The sequence below is a fragment of the Oratosquilla oratoria genome, chromosome 8 (genome assembly GCF_046742065.1).
Source record: "Oratosquilla oratoria isolate Oo_2021 chromosome 8, ASM4674206v1, whole genome shotgun sequence".
In the NCBI taxonomy this organism is placed as follows: domain Eukaryota; kingdom Metazoa; phylum Arthropoda; class Malacostraca; order Stomatopoda; family Squillidae; genus Oratosquilla; species Oratosquilla oratoria.
In genome coordinates, this window is record NC_134784.1 from 31,139,362 (window position 1) to 31,166,839 (window position 27,478).

At 39.0% G+C, this 27,478-nt stretch overlaps 1 protein-coding gene across 4 annotated transcripts in view; it reads right to left on the bottom strand.

Annotated features, from left to right (window-relative positions):
* Positions 1–3,644: 3,644 nt before the first annotated feature.
* Positions 3,645–27,478, bottom strand: part of LOC143027680 (protein amalgam-like) — a 56,344-nt gene continuing 32,510 nt past the window's right edge. For 2 of the 4 annotated variants that reach the window (XM_076189116.1, XM_076189114.1), the window contains 2 exons: positions 16,805–16,928; positions 3,645–8,378 (listed from right to left, as the gene is read on the bottom strand). In XM_076189116.1, coding sequence (XP_076045231.1) covers positions 16,834–16,928 — 95 coding nt within the window. In that variant the 3' untranslated portion in view covers positions 3,645–8,378; positions 16,805–16,833. Of the gene's footprint in view, positions 8,382–16,804; positions 16,929–27,478 lie in introns of all 4 variants that reach the window. The other 2 variants (XM_076189115.1, XM_076189113.1) reach the window with 1 other exon arrangement.

Genomic DNA, 27,478 nt, shown 5'->3' on the forward strand with positions numbered 1-27,478 from the left:
TCTGGCAATTTGCCGCTCTCTAATCGAAGGGAGCAACTTTTACTCTCCTTTTACTTCAAGTGCAAATTGTTCAGAAAGATACCATCTTTTGACGTGGTTAATAACGTGAGACTCAGGGATACATACAACACCAAAAGATCGGCTTCAGTCCCAGCACACATACGCGCGCTCCGTCTACTTGAGGAGGGAAGCGACTGCCCCCTTAAGGTGTCCGAATCCAGAAACTTTGATACCCCACCTTGGTGCAAGCCCATTCCCGAGTTCTGCCCCATGGAACAATCAAAAAGTGGACACCTGCCCTACATCGTTGCTGCCTCGTTTGAGGAGCATAAAGAATCACATGCCGACTCCATCGCGGTCTATACTGACGGGTCAAAATCTCCCGCTGGTGTGGGCTGCGCAGCCGTAACATCGTCTCAAACTTTCACGGCAAAATTACCCTTCACCTCATCTGTCTTTACGGCTGAACTTTACGCAATTTTACTCGCTTTGAAGCACTTTATTCTTAATTCAGATTTTAATGATTTTACCATTTATAGCGACTCTCAATCATCAATTTTAGCACTTACCAATTTTATTCCGTCCCACCCCATGATATCTGAGATCCAAGAGTGGCTAACGAGAACAGCAGCCAGGGAAAAAACTGTCCGATTCTGCTGGTCCCCTGGACACGTTGGTATCATTGGCAATGAGAAGGCGGACAGAGCGGCCAAATCTGCGGCGGCCCGTCCCTTACCATCGCGCGGGGACTCTCCCTTTTCCGACATCCGCACTACCATCTCCTCCCGCGTGCGTAGAAAGTTTGACACCACCTGGGACAATATTAGAACGAACCAAAAGCTACGGAGCATAAAATGTTCTGCAGATCACTGGCCACTCCTTTCCCACCACAACCGTTTCTATCCGAAACTTTTAAACCGTTTACGTATTGGACATTCAAAGATAACCCACGATTTTTTATTCTCTCTTCCCCGGATTCCCCCTTCTTGCAAGAGGTGTGGCTCCCCCTTTTCCGTTCGTCATTTCCTGCTCGAGTGCAGATACTACGAGCCTTGGCGGCGGAAGTGGGGCCTCCCTCCTGACCTCCGTAAGATGCTTGGTGCTACACCCATGATACAACCCCTTGTAGGATTTTTAAAAGACGTTAATTTATTCTATTATATTTAATCTTAACTGTGTCGTACCTATGTATTGGTAATCTTACTTCTATTGTAGTTCGCTACTTAATGTCTAGGCTTCGTATATATTTCGTAGATTATTTTAATAATTAGTCAGACAATAACGTTGTAGTTGTTTTAATTTTTAGAATCTAATATTTTAATCTCGTTATCTATTTTATCCCATGGCACGAATGGTCTAACGACCCTGTGCAGGGCTTTTGCCCACTCTAATTAATCAATCAATCAATCAAATGTAAGACCCTGTTCAATTAATTTTAATTCTCTCATTTCTTTTAATGTCCATTCATTAGGTATACTTTGTCTGCAAAAACAAGGTATATTATCATGTTCTGTATCATTTCCAAACACATTATCCAAGGATATCTTAAAGTCAGGGAATTTAGACACCTCCATTTTCTGTATACTTATATCAAGTAAAACATGGTTCATCCTAATACAAGCACTGTTGCTTCTTCTGTTTATACCAGTACTCATGCTATTTCTAACATAATAGCCAAATTTGTTTTCTAACAACTGGAGGTTACCTACAATTTTTTAACACTAGGTAATAACTGACAACAATCTGAACCAATCAGCATATCTACCTTGCCAACCAGTCTTAATAGTAACAGTGGATTCACGTGTAATCTTAGTTCATTAGCATCAACCTTGTACACATTCGATGTTATCTCATCAAGCCCATAGGCCTTAATTTTCCAAATTTTGTCATGTTGGTCTACCAAGGGAACAGTGTACTCCTTACTCACACATTATCCACTTTTGTGATGGTCATTTGAACATCCTTTCCAATTGACCCTAATTTTTTTTTGCCATTGAGTGCTTTATAACAGTTACGTGTGATTCACTATCCCACAATGTGATTATGGGTACACTGTTGTGATATATTGAGCTAACCATCAAAACCTTTGATGTTTTGTGGTCATTTATATGAAACATTTTTCCATTCACAGATGGTGCCACATGCCACATTCCTTGTTGTTAAAGATCACATTACAAGTCTCCTTCCTGGTACAATTCCTCACCCTATGTTGATTAGACAAACATTTAAAGCATAAATTTTTACTTCTGACAATTTCTAATATTTCTCTATTACTTAATTTAAATCCATAACAATCGTGAGTATCATGGGTATTGCTCTCATAAAACCTACATCAGTATGCAGACTGACTTGAATTATCCTGTTTATATCAGTTGTTATTGTCAGCTAAATTCTTAAGTACCTTAGTTATATCTAATAACTGTCTTTCCATATTAGCCTGATTATCCTGCAATTCTTTCCCTAGTGTGCAAAGGTCATTATTTTGAGTTTCTGTGCTAACTACATTTGTGTTTGACCTCTGGTTACTGGTGGTTCTAACAGCAGATCTGAGTTAACAAATATTCCAATGATTTATCAAATTCCAGACTACATCCACTAGCATCCATCACTGCCACCCATTCTCTTTTCTGTGTAAATGGTATGACTCCACCATACCTAAAACATTAGTAGAATTCATTTCAGCTTGTAATCTCATCTTCTTTAAATCCAAATAACACCTCTCAACCATATGTATCATCTCAACAAGTCCCTTGTCGTCACCATTGGCTACTGTACTGTACTAGAATAGTATTACTATGGCAACCATCTTTTCTCAACACTCAATCTCCTCAGTTTGGGACACTACTAGTACCATACTAGTACTCTACTAGTACTGTATTAGTACTATACTGTACCAGTATTATACTATAGTACTATACTATAGAGAAAACTGAGTGCAAGAGAGACTTGGGAGTTAAAGCGAGTCTTGAACTTTAATTCAGGAAACAGTGCATTACCTCCAGGAAGAGAGCTAACAGAGCATTAGGTTTCATTGCTAGGACTGTTACGAACAGAAGTGCAAACCCATCCTTGACTATGTGGTACATTTCTGGTCTCCATCCTGTAAAATGGAGATCAATTCACTAGAATCGGAACAGAGGAAAATAACCAAAATGATACATGGGTTCAGAAATGTACCATATGAGAAGAAGCTTAGGCACCTTAACTTCCACTCTCTGGAAAGATGCAGAATGCAGGGTGATCAGGATTCTTTGATTTGTTGAAGTTGTTGACTTAACAGTTGGGCCTAGTATGTCGCTTGTACAATGTAGAACAATGTGAAAACCCAGTATAATTTACATATACACAATAACTCTTAATTAATGTTTTGGCAAAGTTTCAGATTGTCTCAAGGAGCTTGGCACAGGAGGCTGTGAGTTCAGCCTTTCTAACCGAGGGTCAGATCACAATAGGAATTTGTGTAAGCCTACCACTATGTACAAGTTTTCACCATGAGTGCACAAGTATTGATGGAATAAATCATAAACTAATAGTCCACCAGTCCAGTAATCTACCAGTATATTAGTCCTCCCGATTACACTTCCACTGCACTATGCACTCCCATGTTATCAGGAACATTTTTTCAAGAGGGCAAAAAAACTCGCTTTGACATGGACACGTTTATTGGCAGATTGTAATACAAAATGACAATGCGGAAGATTGGTAGTTCAGGTGTATTGGTGCCGGCTGACGGATGCGAGGAGGGAGTGAAGGAATACTCTTCATATCACCAGGCAGGAAAGCACAGAAGCCTCCTTTACATGGGACAAGCAGATTGGCATGTAAAGCATTGCAAGTTACCCAAAGTAACAAGTTAAGTGAGCAAGCACATGTTCACACACGCCAAGTCAGAGGCAAGTGGCCTGTGTAAATATGTACTTGCTCATGTTTCTATACAGTACTGGGTGACTTGCATGCTTCATTGCCACTCAGCTTGCCCCATGTAAACCAGGCAGAGATCTCAGAGATGTGTTTAGAATAGAAATAAACACTGAAAAGATATTAAAGAACTGTAGATAGATGTTCAAGGAGCATAATGAATGAGTTACTATAATTCAAGGCATTTGTGGAAGAGGAAGAAAAAGAGGAAAAGACAAAGCAATATTGGTATTCCATCACAGATGGCTTTAGTGTAAGGGCTTGTGTGTGTGTGTGTGTGTGGCCTTTAAGGAGGATATCCCTTGCCAAGTTAGTAGTGTGAAGTGACAAAAGAGAAGAGGAGGGACGGAAGGCTGCAGAATCGAGGTACATTTGCGGTCAAAAGTCTCAACCTCCCCCGTGATTTTCATTATTCAAATATTTGTTGTCGAGTACACTTTCTGTACAAGGCAGTACCTTATGCTATATACTAAACACTGTATACAAAAATACAGTACATGAAATAATTAAAGAAAAAATATATACAATTTTACAGAATATCTGTGTTTCAAGACTTTTGTCCACCACTGTACAAATGTTAATTGTAGCAGAAATGCCTGGTGGGTGGGAACAGCTGTGATATTGCGCTTTAATACTGTGCATTCAAACAGTTAAATTCCTATCAGTTATTTCTTAATTATTATTCAAAATAGTTTACATACATCCTACCTACTTTTTTCTCATCTTGTGAAAAATAAAAAAGTACTAATTACCTGATCAACTGATTTAAGAGTCGAAAAGAAGTTAGTTGCAAACATCTTTGGTCATTTGTGTCATGCTACCTAAGGTTCCCGATCCTTGGGTACTCCAACAGTGTCACTCCCTTCCTTGCATCAGCCGCACCGACGTGTAGTATCATAATTATTACAGTTGCTTCCTCAAGTTAATACAACATTGTAGTAGAAAAAAGTATTGTAGTTAGATTAAACAATGCCTAAGACATTCACAAGTTATTGTTACATTTAGTTACAGAGAAGCAATGTGCTCAATTACTCCGTGAGTACTTATTAAATATCTAATCATTTACCTTCTGCCAGAAAGCAGAACTGCCTATCTCTTTCTCACATTGTTTTTGGTGAAACCTTTAAGATTTCATCAAGTTAGAAACAGTTCTTTTGTTTGTTTTAGTGTACACTTACATGCATGGCTCAGTCACGAACCACTAAAACCCACTTCCCACTGGGCACTAAATCACACCGACTTGTTTCAATGGAACAACTTCTCAATGAATTCCAAACTTCACATCTAATCAACAAACATAACATAATTAGTGGTGGTCAGGATACTGTAGGTCAACGAAAGCATCAACCTAAGCCTAGAACTGTTGAGGGAATTTTCAGCACTGGTTCAAGAAAGTACATATCATTCATGGAAAAGTTTGGTAATGCTGTCCGTTGAGTCAGGTATGGGGCATTCACAAGTGAGAGAATTGTACAGGATAGAAAAGCAGGACAGAGGTACAAGGCAAGGCGAGAGTCGAAAAAAAGGAAAGTGGGTTTAGGTGTCAGGGCACAGGTTTGGGGTGGGTTACCCCAAGCAGTAATGGTAATGGCAGAAAGAATTGTACCAGGTTGTCAATGGTTAGATCCAGGGGAATGGTTATTACAAGTATACACTTTGGATCAATGATATGAAATAAAAGAATCGAAAATAAACTGATTTGGCGAGCACATTATGCGTGATTATGCAAGGAATGAAATAGAGTGAAAAATGCACACACAGACAGCAAGAAAATTAAAATAATGGCAACGCCATCCCGTGTTCGAAAAGTGTTAGAACACATGATAGGAACTCTACCTGTGACATGCACATCATGTGGGTTTAACACATCACTCATGTGATAAAGCCATCATACAAGAGTGACAGTCCAAAGTTCTCATGTGCTACACAGAGTATCAACAGGAATAAGTTAACAAAATGGGGAATAAAGGAAAGTACACATGCGCACAAAACATATGCATTGATATATGTATCTATATACAGTATGTTATACATACAGCATACAGTGTGTATGATATGTATAAGTATACATACATGTATATATGTACACATGTGTATATACATGCATATGCATATGTTGGACACGAATATTCTCAATCCTAAATTTTAATTTTGATTGCACTGGAAAGAACAAGGCCCAGTGAGTGAAGGAGAGAGAAAAGGGGAGAGGGAGGGAGGGCGAGAGGGAGAGAACAAGAAAATAAACACAGGTGGGAGGGTGTTCTTGACTGGGAACCTTAACGCTCGAAGAGGGTGGGAAAAAGAAAAAAAAAAATGCATTTTGTTTTTCCTCCTTCATAGAATTCTATCCAGGAAATTTGGTTTGGGATCACACTTATCCATGATACATATAATGTAAATTCAGTTAACGGTTGGGGGTGGGGTGTGTGATGGGGTGGGGGAGGTACTGTACTGTACCTTTTAGGTCTCTGTTAAGGCCAAGACCAGGCAAATGCATTCCATCAAAGGGTTGGACTTGCAGCCAAAGTCTCCTTTTAAGACCCAACTTGACTACCTCGAGTTGAATGAGGTTGCCTAATGTGAGCAAAAACAAACTGAAGAAGTACTTCACTGTATCTGTGGTGCTCATTCCTTGTAGTTCTCCTTGACTTCATTACAAAATAGGGTACTCCAAAACCTGGACTGTGGTTGGTACTGTAGAAAAGATTTTCCAAATATGAATTCTCAAAGTTGGGGCAAGGGGGTGGGTCCAAGCTACAGTTATGAAAGGCATGTTATGTATACAGAGTACCTTCACACTCATTAAAATAAACATCAGACTAATTAGCATACAAAGAAAACGGGATTGCAACCTATGTACACGCACGGACAATTGCACAAAAATATTTTTCAGCCTCTTACTGGTTAGGTAACTGTTCCATCACGCTCCTCAAATCAAGGTGGTTTAAGGGCTACAACAGTCTTCCATCACACAGGCACGCACACACACACACATACAATCAACATGACTTTCCCGTTTCCAACACTCAAGCTTGGTTCTCAACGTGTATGGCAGAATGATTGGCCGCCTAAGTACACCAGGCGATGGGGAATTATTGTTATTGGAGCACAATTACTCCTAATAGTTTATTTTCATCATTATTCACTACAAAAGCTAGACTACTTCCACGTCAGGCAGTTTGTAGGACTATCCTCAAACAAGAAAAAAAACTCCTATGGAACATTCTTCTTCGATATATTTCTGGGATAACTACTCTTGTGCTTCTGAATAGGCGTGGGAAGGTAACTTACGAGAGATTGCAACTTTTCATATTCCACATTCGTCACATAACCGGACACTTAATGTTTTAAAATGATAGATCGCCCCATAGCATGTGCTTATTGCTCAGTGCACTGGCCACGGTGGTGGTGGTGGGGTTAGGGAACGAGGTAAAAGGGGGTGTTAGGTTATCTGGCCGTGCTCTGTGGCGCGGCTTGCTCTGATTGGACGTTACTCTTGCCAATGAAAATCCAATCTGGGATGCTACATTGCTGTAGGTCCTAGACATGAAAAACAACTCACCATCGCTCTTACACTTCACCACTTTGACAGACAGATTGAAAAGAAATTGGAACGAGGAGAATAATACTGATGGGTGTATAAATACATCCAAACATACACACACACATTTAGATGTGAATACACACACACAAATACAAACATGCATACATATATGTACATGCCTATGTATTTGTGTATATATGAGTATATGCATGTGTTATATACACAAGCATATATGCACATTCACTTAGAAAAACACACACAAACACACTAGCAGACATGTATACACACATGAACTTGCACAATTTGACACACACTGTAGTTTGTTTGCATACAGCTGCTAATGTGTGCGGAGGAGAAAGAAAAATAAGGGGGGAGAGATGGAGATGGGGGAAGGTGTTGACAAGGGTTGGGGAGGGAGTGTCTTTTTTGAAGAAGTGGCATTGTTCATGGCGATGGATATGTTGGCTTTTTGGGCGAGGCCTTTTGGGGAGACACACAGACACTGAGGAGATCATCTTGGTCTTGGGGGATTAGTATCTGTAGCTATCAAGGTAACATCAAATAATGGAAAGTGTGTCTTTCTTTGCCAAGAAGGAGGAGGTCCCTCAGAGTCTGATTACTCATTCTTTCCATCTTCCTGTTTCTAGTGTACTAGGTTTTGTAAATATTTATTGCTCTCTATGAATGACACACGTGCTATATTTTGTAGTGTCCGTCACTGCTATCAATAAGCCTTTCCCTTTCACATAAAAAAAGTGTTTTATTCTCTGCCTTGTCCGAGAATGTAGTGGTGGTCGTAATGGTGAAGGTAGTAGTCTTCCGAGGGAGTTACTTTCCTGAAGGAGACCTGTCCGTTGTTGAGGGAATCCATCTTGCATGCTTCAAGTGCTCCTTCTCGTCTCGGAGATACCTTCAACTGCTGAAAAAGAAGAGGAGTATTTTAGAACCACCACACTACAGACTGTTCTTTCTTGGTTGGATACTTCAAATTGCAAATCTCTTACAATGAAAACAAAAAAGTTCCAAAATCTAGAAAATTGCAGACTCTATGAATGGTACAAACACACACACACACACACACATATACGTGTGTGTGTGCGTGTGTACTCACCTTGGTCTTTAGATCACGTGCTGGACTCGTGATCAACAGCTATTTCCCTCCCGGGAGAGAGCTCAGAGTTCATATGACCGATCTATTGGTAATGCTGTGACCTTACACGCACACACACACCCAACTCCCTGCCCATGAGAGTTGGAGTAACGACTAAAAGCGCAGCGATACTGAAATTATATCAGCCCTGGTGAGGATCCGAACCCGAATCGCTGAAGTGACTATCATAGACTCTACCAACCGTGCCACCGAGTATGTACGTGAGTAATTACCTAGTTGTATTTACGTACTTGTATTTTACGGGAAGGAGAGTTATAATCGTGGTGCCCCGTCTTCATATCTCGTTTTATCTAGCCTATTTTTAAATTTGTGTATCGTTTTTGCACACACCATATTTTCATCTAACTTGTTCCAAACGTCTATTATCCTGTGGGGAAAGCTGTTCTTTTTCAGGTCTCTTCTAGAATTGTCTTTCATGATTTTCTTTCCATGTCCTCTTGTATCTCTACCATCCCATTTTATTAGATCCTCTCTATCAATAATTTCCATGCCTTTCATGATTCTATAGTTATCAAGTCTTCTCTCTCTCTTCTTTGCTCCAATGTCTGTAGTTCAAGTTTTGCCAGCCTCTCCTCATATGATAGTTCTGAGAGCGTTGGTGCCAATTTCGTAATTGCTCTTTGTATTCTTTCAAGTTTTGTTATACATTTTTTTTTTGTACTTGGTGACCACTTCGTCGCAGCATACTCCAATTTTGGTCTTATCAAAGTGACTAGTATTTTCTTCACCATTTCTTCATCCAGGTATGTAAATGCCACTTTGATTGATCTTATTAAATTATGTTTAAAAAAAATATATATATATTTATATATATACTGTATATATATATATATATATATATATATATATATATATATATATTTCTCAGGGGACTCACAGGTCCTTCTCATTTTCCACTTTTTCAATTTCTTCCTCTCCCAATGTACAGTATATGATCCCACTATTCTTTTTTTTTTTTTTATTGATTCTCCAAAATTCCATTATATTACACTTCTTAATGTTGAATTCCATCTCCCACTTCCTACTCTATTCCCATACTTTATTGAGATCACTCTGCAGCGACTCACAATCTTCTTCGGTGCACTTTTTTCAAAATTTTTGCATCGTCTGCGAAGAAGCTCATATAACTTTCAATTCCTTCATCCATATCATTAATATATATAGCAAACATTATTGGGGCCAAAACTGTTCCTTGTGGAACTCCACTAATCACTTCATCCCAATTGGAATGTTTGTCTCTTATCACCACTCTCATTTTCCTTTCATGCAAGAAGTCTTCCATCCACTTAAGTAGTTTGCCCTGTATTCCACCCGTAGTTTCTAATTTCTTTAGCAATTTCTTATGTTGCACCTTATCAAAAGCTTTTTTTCAGTCCTAGAAATGCACAATCAGCCCATCCATCCATTTCTTGTATTATATCTATTAGTCTTGAATAGAAACACATCAAGTCTGTGACACATGATGTTTCCTGTCTAAATCCAAACAGCCTCGGATTTAGTACATTTTTTCCCAAATGCTTTACCCATCTAATTTTGATCATTCTTTCACAAATTTTAGTTACCGTACTTGTAAGAGAGACCGGCCTATAGTTTGTAGGATCTTCTTTGTTCCCCCTTTATATATTGGTACTATATTTGCTTTTTTCCAATCTTCTGGAACTTTTCCTTCCTTCAATAAACTGCTTATTAGACTGTGTATTTTGTCTCTTAGTTTGTTCCTGCATTCTCTCAAAATTCATTTTGCTATTTCATCTGGACCATGCGATTTTCTAACATCAAAATTACTCAAGTGATTCATTATTTCATTCTTTGTTACTTCTATCTCTTTCATAGGGGGGGGGGCTTTTCCCTCCCATTCGACATCTATAAGTTGTATGTTCTCTCTCGTAAACATAGATTTAAAATGTTTGCTCATAATTTCTGCCATTTCTATTTCCTCTGTGTATTCTATTCCTCCCTGTCGTAAATTCACTAATTCTTGTTTGTTTTTCAGTTTGTTGTTTACAAATCTATAAAATAGTTTTGGTTGACCTTTACACTTTTCTATGACATCCTTTTCGTATTTTCTATTTTCTTCTCTGCGCAATTGTAAATATTAATTTCTATAACCAGTATATATTTTCATTTTTCGTGTTTTTTGTCTTTCCTCCGTTTTATCCAAGCTTTATCCCTTTTATCTTTTAACTCGCTACATCTTTTGTTGTACCAACATTGTACGTATACTTTTTCTTGTTTTTGTCTTAGAACATACTTTTCCACTCCTTTATAAATTTTTGTAAAAAAAAAATTCATTTCTCTTCTACTGTTGTTTCCTCTTTGTATATCCTTTCCCAGTCTGCTTTTTGAAGAAAAAAAACAACAACTTATTTTATCAAAATTTGTTTTTCCATTCATCATTCTTCCCTTTCTATATTGTTAATTTTTCCACATACATTTCTCTTCATTTAGTTCCAGTTCAACCAATATGTGGTCACTTTTACTTAGTGGTGTCTTATATTTAATCTTCTCCACTATTTCAGGTTCTCATGTGATTATCAGGTCTAGTCTTGATGGCTCTTTCTCATTTCTATACCTGGTATTCTCTTGTATCCACTGTGTCATTGTATGTTCTATAATCATATCAAATATTACATTTCCCCATGTGTTGTCTCCACCCTTCACAGTCATCTCTTCCTAGCAGATTTCTTTACAATTAAAGTCACCCATTATAACTATTCTTCCTCCATCTTCCATTATCCTATCTAGTGTTATCCTTGTGTCTTCTAATATATTTTTGTGTTCTTTCTCTTCCCACGAAGCCGTTTTAGGAGGCACATATTTTACTTCCTACTCTTCTTGTCCCTGTCCTCTATTTCCATCATAATCATATCCACTCTGTTCTTTCCATTTATAACATTCCTCGCATTTATATTCTCCTTGGTCAGGAACATAATTCCATCCCCTTGTTTTACTTCTCTGTTTCCAATCCAACAATTAGATACACCATGTTCTACATTTTTGGGTGGTAATGGACCTTTCAATTTTGTCTCCAATTCCGATTATGCTAGGTTCTTTTTCCTTCAGGTAATCATTCAGTTCATCCAAGCCTGTTATTAATCCATCTATATTTGTAATGGACACTTTTAATTTTCTGTTACCTCCATCCTGTTTTCTGTTTCCCTTCAGTTTTTCTCTGCTATGAACCATTTCCCCACTTTCATAACTATTACTCTCCAATAGAATTTCTCTTTGTCTGACTCTGTTCTGTTCTCATTTTTTTTTAGCTTCGATTTTTTTTCTCTCTCTCCTCTTTATTCATCTCTTTTTATCCATACCTGTTTGTACTTATCACTTTCTGCTAGTTTTCCTGTTTTTGATAAGACATTCTCTGCCGTCTTTTGTGACCTGAATTTAACCTTAATTGGTCTGGTCTTGTCTATACTGTATTTCCCTACTCTATATATTTCTTTATTTTTTTTCCCTATTTCCTGTTCACCTTCTTGAAATATTTTTAATACCTTGTTTACCTTTTCTTTCTCATCTCTTACTCCTGTAGTCCTATTTGGATTATGCGTATCTTCCATTCCTAATATGATTATACATTTCTTTTTATATGCTAAGTCTCTTACTATATTCTCCTCTCTCATCACTTTAATATCTGTGTCTTTAGTGTGTTCCTTTATCTGTTGTTTCACTATATCTCTAAATTCAACTTTTCTCCAAGCCTCTTTTGCTATGGACTCCGTATTCTCTTTATTATTATTCTTTAATTCCTCATTCTCATCCTTTACTCCTTTTAACTGTCTTTTTAACTCTTCTATTTCTTTATTTAGGTTTTGGTTCTCCTTTAGTTCTTCCAGTTTATCAACTCTCTGTGTAATCAGCGCGAGTTGGCTGAACCTAACCTCCCATGATTCGTTCATTTTTGTTTGTTTTCCTCTAGACTTGTTAATCTGGGGAGGTTTTCGTCTCCTCCCACATTAAATACATAGAAATGATTATCTCCACTTTCTATTGAGCTGCTCTTATCTATATTTCTACTTTTGATCCCTTTGCTGACTTCTTCGAATTCACTTGTATCATCTGCGCACCTTTTGTGTACCCCCCCTTCTGACTTCCGAGGCATGTTCCTCCCCTTCCTCATTTTCTTCCATTTTTTCTCAATAATTCCTCCCCTTTTCCTTTTTCTTCACCTGCCCACTACACCACGAGCTTTTCCCTTCCCTATTAATACAACACAGGTACTCCCTCGTCGCTGAAATCCACGAAAATTGCGTTTTTTCCGGAGTTCCATTCTTCGCCGTCTGTCCGGCGTGTGTGTGTGTGTGTGTGTGCGTGCGATTCACCATGACTTTGGATCGTGTTAAACTTGTGATCAACAGCTATTACCCTCCCGCATGAGAATTCAGTTCATATGACCAATCTATGGGTAATATTGTGACCTTGCATGCGCGTGTGTGCACACACACCCAACTCCCTGCCTAAGAGAACTGGAGTAACGGCTTGCAGCGCAGCGATACTGAAATTATTTCAACCCTGGGCGAGATTTAAACTCTGACCACTGGAGTAGCAGTTGCAAATGGTATTACTGTGCCATCAAGCCGTGGTTGTGCACGTGTATTTACCTAGCTGTATTTACCTAATTGTATTTTGCGGGAAGAGAGCTATGCTCGTAGTAACCCGCTATTGTATCTTTCAGCATCCAGTTTTTTCTTAAAGTTATCTATAATTTTAGCACTCGCTGTTTCCTCTTTCAGTTTGTTCCATATATCTATCACTCTGTGTGGGAAGCTATCATTTTTCAGATCTCTTCTGTAACTGTCTTAAATTTCTTCTCGTGTCTTGTATTTCTTCTGTCCCATTTTAGTAGGTCATCCCTATCAAGAATTTCCATCCCTTTCATAATTCTGTAAATGGTTATCAAATCACCTTTTTCTCTTTGTTCCAGGTTTGGCAAATTTAGTTTATCCAATCTTTGTTCGTATGTCAAATTGCAAACTGCCATCTTTGTCGTTGCTCTTGGAAATCTATTTTTTTTCTTTTTTGTGCGAGCGTGTGTCTGTCTTTTTTCTGATGTACCCTTTTCTTCTCTCGTTTTTTTCTTTACTTTTTCATTAGCTTCATTTCTTAGTGTACTATCTTTCTCTATTTCTTCATCGTTCATTTACTTTTTTATCCACACATTTCTGTAATTTTCACTGTTAGCTAGTTTTGCCGCTTTCGATAGTATCTCTTCAGCTATGATTTGAGTCCTTAGTTTGATTTTCATTGGTCTATAGTTTTTTTCTATAGAGTATGTGCCCATCCTATGCACGTCGTCGATTTCCTTCTCCAGCTCTTGACCCTCGTCCTGAACCGCTTTCAGCATTTCCTTTGCAATTTCTCTTCTTTTTCTCTATGGTATTTGTGTATGTTTTTCTTTGATACCATAAACCACAATATATTTCTTTTTATCCACTGTGTCTCTCGCCCAGTTTTCCTTTTCTTTGGTTACCTTAAGGGGGGACTGAATACCTTCAAAAAATCATATAAAAAAGTTGATGATCTTTCAACTTGAAACTTTCAGGTTTTGTTTAGAATATAGGTAGAGATATATTGTGAACCCAAGAACTTGCTACGTCTTGATGTCATAAAGTTATGACGTCATAACCTTTTGACGTAATCGAATACGTACGTCGTATTTCTTTATACTACAGACTTCTGCTTTGTCATGGTAATACTTATATATCCTATAAACACTTCCACGCCTGTTTTTTAAATTTGCTATACGACGTGAGATATAGGCGTCGTAAGTATGGTCACTTACATCACCCTTTTTTTCCGCGGTCTTTTTTTTTCCCCACTTAAATGGAGCCCGTCGCTCTTTTTCAAGATATCGAAAAAAAAAGGCGTGGAAGTAAAGATATACCTATTACACACTACCCGAAGCATTTTCAGGCTGCTACAATTAATAATTTTTTTTTTGGCATATTTTTAATTACAAATATTTGTGGTTTTGAGATACGACCGTTTAAAAATTTCAGCATTGTATACCTCTGTTATTTATTATGCGATTTTTATTATATTCACACGCATTATTATATAATGTATACTGAGTAAGTTGACAGTAAATATTCATATATATATATATATATACACATCTACTATATATATTACATTAAAATGTATTTGTTACTCGCCAAGCGGTCCTTTTCATAACTGAAGATTTTGCGCTTTTACCGGTTTAAAACCTCACTGCTGGGGTGTCATCACTTTGTCAAATCATTGCGAAGTGGTTTATTTTTTACCAGCAATGAGTGCCTTCTCTATGCTCAATGACAAAGCTCACCAAACGTGTTTGATTATCCTACACAGGCGCGATCCCAGCCCCGTATGTTTCTCCTTCGCCGGCTATTTTCTCTTCCTCCTGCTGAATTTTCCTTTTCTTCTCTTCATCTGGAAGAAAGTACTTTGTCAACTGTGTTGTCAGGTGTGGTGGTATTTGGAGGTGGAGATGGTGTTGGCAGTGGAGGTGGTGGTGGTGGGGGTGACGCTTGAGGTGGTGATGTCCCTCCAAGCCTCGCACGTCTTCCCCTCCATCTAGCACAACTTTCATTCCACTTTTGGGTCAATTTTTCATATTTCCTTTGGTTTTCCTCTCCATCGTGATGCAAGTAATGATTGGACATCTAGTAAGTGTAGTAATGTCCAGGAAAAAAGGCAAACAGCGACACAGGAACACAATATCGCCACACTCAGTGAGGTGTGCATCAATCTACTCTGATGTTTGATGGGTAAGTTAGGCTTGAAGCGTGCTGTGCACACCACACGGAAGAGGAAGTCACGCTGATGCCAGACGTACAAAAATATAGCTGTTTCATGGACTTAGACAAGCGAAAACAAGACATATTTATAGATATTTAGGGCCTATTCTTGCGTGAACCATTTAAACTGACACACCTCCTGGGCCCTTTAAACTCCCTCCATTACGCTGGGGAGGAAAAAGTCATTAATATTTTGTTTTTAGGATGTTTATATTATTCAAATATGCCCATATCTAAAATTCGATTTTTGGATAACAATTTCATGATTCTAGGTGTTCAGTCCCCCCTTAATGACTGTTTCCTCTGCATTCTCTTCTATCTGCTGTTGTACTATTATTTTGAAAGAGATTTTTTTTTATTATCACGTTCTTGTTTTCACCAATTTTTTATTTCAGTGAAATCCGTCTTTTTGATTGATTCGTCCTCTTTTTTGGTCATTGCTTGTAATTGTTCTTAGATCTTTTTCTTTAGTTCTTCATTTTTGTTTCTATCCTCGTTTTCTTTTCTTTCATTTTCTCTTTTAATCATACTTCGTTCACTTTTTAGATCATTCAACTCTGGTTATTTCGTCGTTAGTTCTACATAAGTTTGTCATCTCTATGTGCAAAGCTCTATAATCTATTTTTAAATAAATAAATTCTTCCATCAAGTCGTTGATGTCTCGGTTCCTTAATGCCCTGCTAACCCTAGTTTCTTTTTCTGTATCCATAACTTTTTTCTATTGCTCCCCTTTACCTCCGAAAGCCCGAAAAAACATTGCTTTCATACCTTTGAGTCGTTTTCGGAGTGACGCTTACACACATTCTCTTTAGGATTACCCCTAGTGGTGATTCCACTCTACTCATATATAATCCTCTCTTCGTTGGCTCAATAATTCTTTTTTCTTCTTCACTTTCCTCCATTTCGTGCTAAAAGTATACTTAAAAAAATGGATTTGATACTTTAACGGTCACTCGAAAACACAGCCCTATATCCCGAAAAACAACTAAGATTTTCTTCCTGGCCCAATCGACAGAGCGTTACATCGGAGCTCAAAATCTGGACTTTCTTTCCGACGACGTGTGTATATGTACATCTTATTCTAATATATTTATATTTCACTCGTGTGCAACTACACCGTACTCTAAGATTATATATAATTTTTGATCGGCAGCTGCCTACATCTGTAGATGGCATGGCAGAGGTCTAATAGTATCCAATTAAATTTATTAATCTAATTTCCCCCACTGCTAGTATAAACAACTAATAATGAAAGTGCGTACTGCAGAGTACGGGAATAAAAATAGTGTTTTCTGAGGAAACTTAATTTTCATAGGAAAGAATGACAAATTCAAAGTGCCTTTAGGTAGCATAAGCCTGCAAAGTACAAGTAAAACTTTATCCACTTACAGTGTAGGGGACCTACAACATGTTGTTCTTTAGGAGAGAAAAGCTGCCAATATTATTATTCCAGCAACCATTGAACTGCCTGCTAGTGCTCCACAACCACTCGCAGACTGCCCGACTGCAACCTCTGTATCAAAGAAAACGTACATTTAATTAGAGAAAACCAGTAAACTACAGGGGTAACATTAGCAAATGCGATTTTTAAGTGCATGTGGATCGTAGGTTTGTTGCCGTTTGTATTTTGGGACACTGAAAAAATACACAATTTCCTGCTTGTTAATTTCAACTTTCCCTGACCACTGACGTGTAAATAATTTCTAGCGAGTGGGAAAAGACGTCATAAGGGCAAATGAAAGCCACACTATGTGGTTTTGATCACTTGCGTACAGAGTGCAGCATACGCGGCTGCCAAGTCATCATATACCATAAACAGAAATGTCCTCGTCTCAATTTGGATGTACTGTGGAATGCGATACATATGTATCACAATACGAAATATGACCTAGGCTTTTAGGGATAAGTACTGCTTTGTGTGATGGGCATGGTGAACAGAAAGTGTTTTTTTTTTTTATTGTGATAAAGACAGGCTCAAGCAAGAATGTCTCATCGAGGCAACTTCCCTCATCCAGACTTGTCTTTATTAAGAAAAGAAAAGAAAAAATACAGTGAAGCAGCGAGTCTACTCGTCACAAATTAATATTGTCTTGCCAACTATTACCTGCTCGGATTGGAGCTTAGAGAGCTCGTGCAGTCGGGGCCCCGTGGCGGTACATTAGGGGGGCGCCAGTTCTAGTCTGGACATGCCGACCACAAGACTGACAAAATAATTATAATAAAAAAAAAAGGTCAAAGGAGCCCTGAATATTTTACTGTAATATAATACGAATTTTGCGTTAGAATCAACAGATATATTTTCCCCTTGTCCTTTCTGCAATAGGGACATTAGATAAAAAAAATCTAAAATATTTTTAATCATTTCGCAAGCCAATATGGCGGAAGGGGGTGGGGATGTCACTGAGAACTTAGGCATCTAAGGGCACTGCGTGCAGTCCAGTCTATAGGACACTTCACGCATGCACACACACACACACCACACACACACGCACGCACACCACACACACGCACGCACACCCACACACGCACACCACACATACGCACTCACACCAGACATCCACACTTACACACGTGTACCATACATACGCACCGCACACACACACCATACACGCATGCACACCATACACACACACACACACACACACGCATGCACACCACATATGTGCACGCACGCACGCACACCACACATATGTAGGCACACCACACACACGCACGCACACCACACATATGCAGGCACACCACACACACGCACGCACACCACACCACGCACGCACACCACACCACGCACGCACGCATGCACACCACACAACACATGCACGCATGTACACCACACACCACATCACGCACGCACGCATGCACACCACGACACACGCGCGCACACCACACACGCGCGCACACCACACACGCACGCACACCACACACGCGCGCACACCACACACGCACGCACACCACACCACGTACCCACGCACACCACGTACGCACATCACGCACGCATGCACACCACACAACACATGCACACACGCACACCACACCACACACACGCATGCACACCACACCACACACACGCACACCACACCACACACACGCACACCACACCACACACACGCATGCACACCACACCACACACACGCACACCACACCACACACACGCACACCACACCACACCACACACGCACACCACACACACGTACGTATACCACACACCACACACACGCACATATACCACACACCCTACACACACGCACACCACGCACCCGCACACACACCACATGCAAGCACACCACACATCCGCACGCACACCACATGCATGCACGTACACCACACACGCACGCACCCCACCACAAACACGAGGGGTAATGTTTATGGTGAGAAGAGACATAGAATTGGAAGCAGCAAATCTGTGTGAAGGCAAGACTGAAGCAATTCACCTAAAAATCAGTACTAAAGGACAGGATAAGTATTCATGGTGATTTATGTCCCTCCACCCCACCAAGACAAGAGCTTTGAATGAAGCTGAATATTTCCTAAAGAAAAATACCAAACTAGCAATATAGTCTTCACTGGAGATTTTCATTGCAGTGAGGTCAGCTGGGAGGAATGGGAAGCAAGCAGCAAAACTGATTCCTGGGGAAATATCCTGTTAAGTATAGCAATGGAGAACACAGTGACCCAATGGGTAAAGAAAGTGAGGTGGGTAAAAGGAGAAGACATTCCCACAAGATTATATCTGTTACTAACCAAAGAACCAGACATCAACTCACTGAACTACCTTTGCCCCCAAAGGAAAAAGTGGCCATGTAATAGTTTAGTTTCAGCTGGATTAAGAAAGCCAAGGAATAAATTACACAGGCAAGGGAGACTCAATTTAAGGAAAGCAGATTACTTAGGGTTGAAAAATTTCTTTGAAGAAGCAAACTGGGAGGAATTCATAAATACTTCAAGAATAAGGAGGAAATGGGAAATCCTATTTGGCATTTACAACTGGGGAGTGTACAAACATGTGCCAAAAACTCATGGAAGGTTGAAGCAGAAACAATACTGGCTTAAAAACAGATTGCAAAAAAAGGCCAAGGGCGTGACTTTGAGAAAACCGAGGAAGAGAAGAAGCAATAAAAAAAAAAAAAAGCTTAACAAACAAGCTAGGAATGGATATACAAGAATTTGCAGGGAGGAAGAAAGCAACTTTGAAAGAGGTCTAGTAGATAAATGTAAAGATAAAACAAAACTGTTTTACAGGTTTATAATTGGTAGATACAAGAAAGTAACCACTAATTTAATAGTGGGTGGCGAAGTCTTTTGAAGAAGCCTCAACTCGGGGTAGAAATAATGAAAATTTCCAATTTGTCTTCATAAAAGAGTACTTTTTTGGAGGAAAGTGAGTGGAGCAAAAAACCAGGTTTAGAGGATGTAAATATAGAAGTGAGGGTAGTTCTCAGTCTCTTGAGATCATTGGATACGACAAAAACTTCAGGAAGTAATGGGATCTCAAACTGGATACTTAAACGATGTTAGGAACAACTAGCATATAAGATTCATTCTTATAACATGTTCATTGAAAGATGCATTGTGCAGCTTGATAGGAAAAGGGTAAATGTGGTGCCAATTCACAATGGCGCAAGTAAGGCGACACCGCTAAATTATAGGCTAGTATCACTGACCAGCACAATAGTGAAATTAATTGAAAAGATTGTAAAATATCCATACACCAAACATCTTGAAAAGATGAGGATTCTGACAGTCAGTTTGGCTTCAGATCTAGAAGGTCGTGTGTGTCAGACCTTTTAAGCTTTTACTCAATGATTGATGCACTGCAAGAGAGGGGTGGAAGGACTGTACTTCGAGTTTTGATAAAGTACCTCACAGTCGACTCGTGTGAAAACTGGAGCACGGAGGACTGAGAGGCAAACTACTGGAATGGGTGAAAAAATTATGGAAGGATACACAAGATCAATCATAAAAAACCTCAAGCCGGACACCGGTAACGAGCAGAGTACTAAAAGGGTCAATGCTTGCACCAGTAATGTTTATTGTCGATGCCAATGACATAATGGAAAAAACAACAACTATTCCAACATGTTTGCAGACAATGAAAAAATCATAAGAAGTGAAAATGAGGATAGACTATTGCAAGAATATCTAGACACTATTTTTGCATGGAAATGAGAATGGGATATGAAGTTAAATACCAAAAAATTGAAAGTACTGGAATGGGCAATGGTGGCAAAAGATCACCCTTAAACTACTCCTTGGGAAGTAAACATTACAAATGCAAAACTGGAGAAAGATTTGGTAGTGTTGATAAAAGACAACCTTTCACTTGACAGACATCAGTAGGATTGTGGAAGAGGCATAAGGACTACTACAGAAGATCAAAGTGTCATTTCACTATGTAGGTGAAGAGATGATCAAAACTCAAAACCCTGATCTGTCCAAGACTGGAATATGTTTCAATACCAGGGCCCTCATTGGTAAGAGTTGGTACATTGTAATCAACATGGCATCGGGAACATGAAATTAATCTAAGGCTATCAAATTAAGAAAAAATCCTACCTACTACAAAATAGTCCCTTCTGGGAAGAGTGATCTGCAGAAATATGTCAAATACAAACAAATGCATTAAAGGGAGCTGTGCTACGGAGGTAGCTAAGACAGCTTAGTGCCATTCAGAACAGGAGTAAATATACCACCCAGTATGGAAGGAATTCCTATGGTTTAAGAATACAATTTGCCAGCACCAATTCTTTGCTTCTCCCCTTGCCACCACCATTCTCAGTTGGTTTCCAATAAAAACTTCTTGCATCCATTCCATCATGGTGACTATGATGTCACTCTTAGGTTCTAGTTTCCAAATAGTCTCTAATGTGACACTTGGCCAATGGCTTTATTGAAGTTCAGGTACAGCTCACCCACCCATTTCTCTACTGTTGTAGGTCAGCAATTTTGTCTCAAAATCAAAATATTTGAAGCATACAATCTTAATTCTGTAACCAAACTGTTTACCTGTGAGTGCATTTCACCTTGGTCTTTAGATCACGTGTTGAACTCGTGATCGACATCTTATTTCCCTCCCGGAAGAGAGCTCAGAACTCGTAAGACCGATCTATGGGTAATGCTGTGACCTTACACGCACACACACACCCAACTCCCCGCCCACGAGAGTTGGAGTAACGACTCGAAGCGCAGCGATACTGAAATTATTTCAGCCCTGGGCAGGATTCGAACCCGGACTGCCGTAGTGACAGTCCGAGACTCTACCAACCGCGCCACCGAGTGTGTAAATTTGTATATGTATATGTACATATGTGCATGTGTATTTACCTAACTGTAATATACAGGAAAGGAGCAACGCTCATTGGGTCCCATCTCCTATTCTCTAATTTTCTAAAGTAGCTAGACTCAGATTCATGTATGGTTCCAACTTAATCTATATCTTTGATTTCCAATTATATCTAGATTTGAACTTGTGTATTGTTTGAGCTTGGGCTATATCACCCAAGCTATTCCACATGTATATACATATGGAAAATCATTTAAAATCCTTTTGACATGTGGTCTTAATTTACTTCCATGCCCCCTTAAAGCCCTCCCATCTTTAATCAGATCTTTTCTATCAATGCAATCTACCCCATTGGTGACCTGACCACTAATGTCACCTCTTTCTCTTTTGATCTTTCAAAGTTGGTAGACCCAGTACTTCTAGTCTTTCTTCGTATGGTTTATCTGCTAGGCTAAGGACTAGTTAGGTTGCTGTCCTTTGTATTCTCTCAAGCTTTCTTGTATCCTTCACTCATACTATCAACGCATATTACAGTCTTGGACATAGGGTTTCAATGTTCTATCTATCATCTCTTCATCCATATAATGGAACGTCACCTTAATCTTCTGCAGTAGTCCATATGTCTCTCCCAAAATCCTGCTGATATGTTTGTCAGGTGACAGACTGTCTTTTATCAACACTCCCAGTCTCCAGACAATATATCAGGCTCATTTATCCTTAGGTAGTCATTTATCTCCAACCTAGCTGATAGTAAACCATCAGCATTACTATATGCTATTCTAAGTTTCCTTGTAGTGCATACTTTGCAATACTGCCTTGTTTTCTTAGAAACCATTTCCTCACCTTCTAATTGACAATTCTCGGAAAAAAAAAAAATCTTCTTTGATCCTCCTATTATTTTTGGCTTTGCCTTCCACCAAAAAGCTTTTATCTTTCCTCATTCCTCTTCGCTAACATCTTTCCTCATCCAACTATTTTTAACCTTTCTTCTCGTGCTAGCTTCCAAGATTTGCTGATGACTTCTTTTGCCATGTCTTGTGACTTGAACTTTATTTTCATTGGATGTGCACAATTTCTTATACTTTCCTAATCTATACATGCTCTCAATCTGGTCTGTTACATCCAAGTCCTTCCCTCGAGTTGTTGATGTAATTTCCCTAATCATTTGCATTTCTTTTTCTTGATGTAACTTCCATGAGGTGTTGTATTCTTCTTGGTATCCAAAGAGTAAGACACCTACCCTCTTTTTCCTCCCTGGTGTTTAGATTATGTGCATATGTGTGTGTGTGTGATTCACCCCCATGGTCTTGGATCACGTGCTGGACTCGTGATTGACAGCTATTTCCCTTTCGGAAGAGAGCTCAGATCTTATATATGACTGATCTATGGGTAATGCTGTTTCCTTACACCCCCCCCACACACACACCCAACTCCCCGCCCACGAGAGTTGGAGTAACAACCCACAGCGCAGCGATAGTGAAATTATTTCAGCCCTGGGCACGATTCGAACCCGGACCGCCATAGTGGCAGCCGCGATCGCTACCACCGCACCATCGAGTCGTGTATGCGTGTGTATCAATCCGCTTCAACAAACGAGTCAAGGTGAAACAAGTAGGTTAGTAATTTGCATAACCATGTGCCGATAAATGACTGCATAGCATACTGATCTCTGCAAGTAATCATGAATACTCGTGCATTTTGAATAAAAGTGAAAGCCAGCATCTTACAGTAGCACATCCGAGCTGTAAAGGGTGACATCAATCAAGAATAATCACTGAATATCTGAAGCACAAAATGCTAAACTGTTGACATGTACAGAGGAAACTAAAGCTATTGGCAGGAAAAAAATTAGACTTGCCATTGTTTGTCAACCAGGCATCCTGAATGTTATGAATTTAGTGCAGGACCTTGTGTTCTTTGACAAGGGTACTCCTTAGCAAAAAGAAAAAAAAGAAAAAAGAAAAAAAGAAGCTTCAAACACTACATTATCATTTTTGCAGTTTTTGACCTCAAAAATGGTTTAGCTTAATCTTGATTTGATTATCTTCATGGTCCTGGTGACCCCATGATATCAAAACTTTGTGGGATTGTCCCCATAAAACCAATCCAGATGTCAAGTTGTCTTGAGACCAGAAATCCTACAAAAATGAACTTTAAATCTACTTGCTCATACTGAATACACTCATACACATATCCAAGCTAGGGAGAGAAATAATGGTGCAAATTTAAAGAAAAGGAATATTAGACAAGGAGATAATGAAATTGTACAGGAAAAAGATGAGGGTGGAGAATTGGAAATGAGGGACAACTAATGGCAGAATAGAAACTGAGAGGCAGGAAATGGAGGATAGAGGAAGAAGACATGATGAAAATGAAGGTTCACATTTTGAGGGACAGGGAAAGAGAATATTTGGGAAGAAAAGGGGATAAATAAAGTGTACAAGAAGAAAAGAATAGAGAATGGGAAATGTGGGACAAATAATAGAATGGAAGAAAAGAGGAAGTGGAGAATGAAGAAGACGTTTGGAAAATAAATTACAGGTTTTGAACTAGAAGCGAAACTAAAGAAATACTAGGGAAACTAGGGAGGAGAATGGGAGAGAAGGAAAAAAAAAGATTACCAGCAGAATGTAAGTACAAAGAAAGAATTATAGCTGCAGGAGGTGGTAAGAAAGAATTGAAAAGGAGTAATGGGGAGGATGGAATTAACGAAAATTTGCAAATGGAGGAAGAATAGAAACCTAGAAATTAGGGAATGGAAGACGAAACTAATGGGAGGAGACAGTTGATTAAGGCAAACAGGGTTGATAAGTAGGTCAGAATGATAGGTGATAAAGAAGGAATGAGACGAGGATTTTAAGTAGAAACAAGTTCAAACACAATGAGGTGGGTGGGAATTGTGAGAGCGTGTATATGCATTGCGTGTATATGCAGTGCGTGTATATGCATTGCGTGTATATGCATTATGTGTATATGCAGTGCGTGTATATGCATTGCGTGTATATGCATTATGTGTATATGCATTACATGTATATGCAGTGCGTGTACATGCAGTGCGTGTATGTACGCGCGCGCGTGCGTCTGTGTGTGTGGATTTTTATCTTGAACGAGTTTTCTTTACTTTCTTTTTGAGTGTTTTACTATTTGCCATAAGCGGGGCCTATGAGAAGTGAGTCCAGCACATACATTGTTCCAGGGCCCGAGAGCTACAGAGGGTCTCGAGACTGAAGGAACATTTGAGTGTTTGTTACTAACAAACTCGGAATAACGTAGCGAAATTAATCTCGGTGATAAAACTGGTTTGCCCTCAAGGATTTGGTGAGCTAGTGTGATGTATTCTAATGTGAATTAATTAGCCTCAATTTTTTTTTTTTTTTTTTTCAAAATAATTTTGCAAGTCTTAGGGGCCCCAAATGGGTTTTGTTCTGTCTAAAAAGACTTCTCTTGGAGGTCCTGGCCATAAGGTACATTTAGATGTGCGTGGATTTGCTAGCAGTGCGAGGAGTGTGCATGTTCAAGAAATCATTCTTGTCACGGTAAAGCAATTATAGTTGTGGGAATCAGAGGATTCATGCCTGTATTTGTTCATTGGATTTGTTCCTATTTATTTACCTGACTCAAATTCACGTACGTTTCTAATTTAATCTATATCTTCTATTTCCAATTATATCTATTGTAGATTTGAACTCGTGTATTGCATGAGCTTGGGCTATATCATTTCCTAAAGCCCCATACACACGATCAAGCATTGCCCGATGGGCACTTGCTAAATGCCTGTCACTCGGGCAAATTAGGTGGGCAAATGACTGGATTTCCCTTGCGCGTGCCCGTATTTTACCCACATCACCAGACAATGCCTGGCACCTGAGGGTTTGTTGCCGACCGTCGCTAGCTGCCGACCCCGTGTGTGCCTGTTGCCAACCACCACCCTTGTGTACAATACAGCCTTTGCCTGGTAGACGGGCAATGCTTGATCGTGTGTATGGGCCTTAACCTAGTCCAGGTATTTATGCATTTATGGAAAATATTTCTTCATATCCTTTAGACATGTGGATTCTTAATTTGCTTCCATGACCTTATAAAATCCTCTCATCTTTAATCAGAAGATTTCTGCAATCTATCCCCTTTAGTGACCTGAATACTATATACATCACCTCTTCCTCTTCGATCTTTCAAAGTTGGCAGACCCAGTGCTTTTAGTCTTCCCTCATATGGTTCATCTTCCATGCTGGGGACCAGTATGGTTGCTACCTTTGGTATTCTCTCTATCTTATATCCTTCACTGTGTGGGAACCATACTACTGACTGTTTACCTAATTCTAGTACACAGGAAAGAAGCAACACATACCTAGCCTCAAATTAGTACCTATTTTTGTACCCACTCACCCTTTCTCTCTCTCTCTCTTTCTCTCTCTCTCTCTGTATTTACCTAGTTGTATTATACGGGAAGGGAGCTATACTTGTGGTGACCCACCTTTGTATCTTTCAGCAAAAGTTTCTTAAATTCTTGAATAGTGTTTGCACACACTGTTGTTTTATCTAATTCATTCCAGGTATCCACCACCACTGTGTGGGAAGCTATTCTTTTTCAGATCTCTTCTGCAATTATCCTTTTTTTTTTTTTTGTCATGTCCTCTTGTTTTAATGTTGTCCAACTTCAATAAATCATCTCTAGGATTTCCATTCCTTTCATGATTCTATAAATAGTCAGTAGATCTCCTCTTTCTCTTCTTTGCGTGCGTGTGTGTATTTACCTAGTTGTATTATACGAGAAGGGAGCTATGCTCGTAGTGACCCGTCTTTGTATCTTTTAGCATCAATTTTTTTCTTAAAATCTTGAATAGTGTTTGCACACAGTTTCTTTATCTAGATTATTCCAAATATCTGTCTGTGTGAGAAGTTATTTTTTCAGATCTCTTCTATAGTTATCCTTTTTTATTTTATTTTCGTGTCCTCTTGTTTTTCCACTATCACTTTTTAGTATATCATTCCTATCAAGGATTTACATTCCTTTCACGATTCTATAGTCAGTAGATCACCTCTTTCTCTTCTCTGCTCTAGTGTTGGTAGTTCCAATTTGGATAATCTTTGTTCGTATGTTAATTTGGAAATACCTGGTGCCAGCTTTGTCGTTGCTCTCTGTATTCTTTATAATTTCTTTATATTTTTAGCACTGGGTGTCCATAGTGTCGCTGCGTATTCCACTTTTGGTCTTGTTAATGTAACTAATATTTTTTAATAATTTCTTCGTCCAAATAGTCAAATGCCACTTTCATTGACCTTAATAGGTTGAAGGTTTCTCCGACTATTTTGTTGATATGTTTGTCCGGTGTCATGTCTTTGCTGATTATTACTCCAAGGTCTCTTTGAGAGTTTACTTTTTTTTTATTTCTTCTTCACCAATTTTATAATTTTTTGATATCCTGTTTTACTTTTTTCCAAACTCCATTATACTACATTTCTTGACATTGAAGTTCACTTCCCACTTTTGAGTTCATTTCCAGATTTTGTCCAGGTCTGATTGTAATGATTCACAATCCTCCTCTGTTATCACTTTCTTTAATATTTTTGCGTCATCTGCGAAGAAATTCAGATAATAGCCCACTCCTTCATCCATGTCGTTTATATATATGGCAAAGATGATTGGAGCCAGCATCGACCCTTGCAGGACACCACTTATCATTTATTTCCATTTCGAGTATATGTCTCTAATTATTACCCACATTTTTCTCCCAGTCAGGAAGTCTTCCATCCATTCCAATAATTTACCTCCGATGCCACCTATT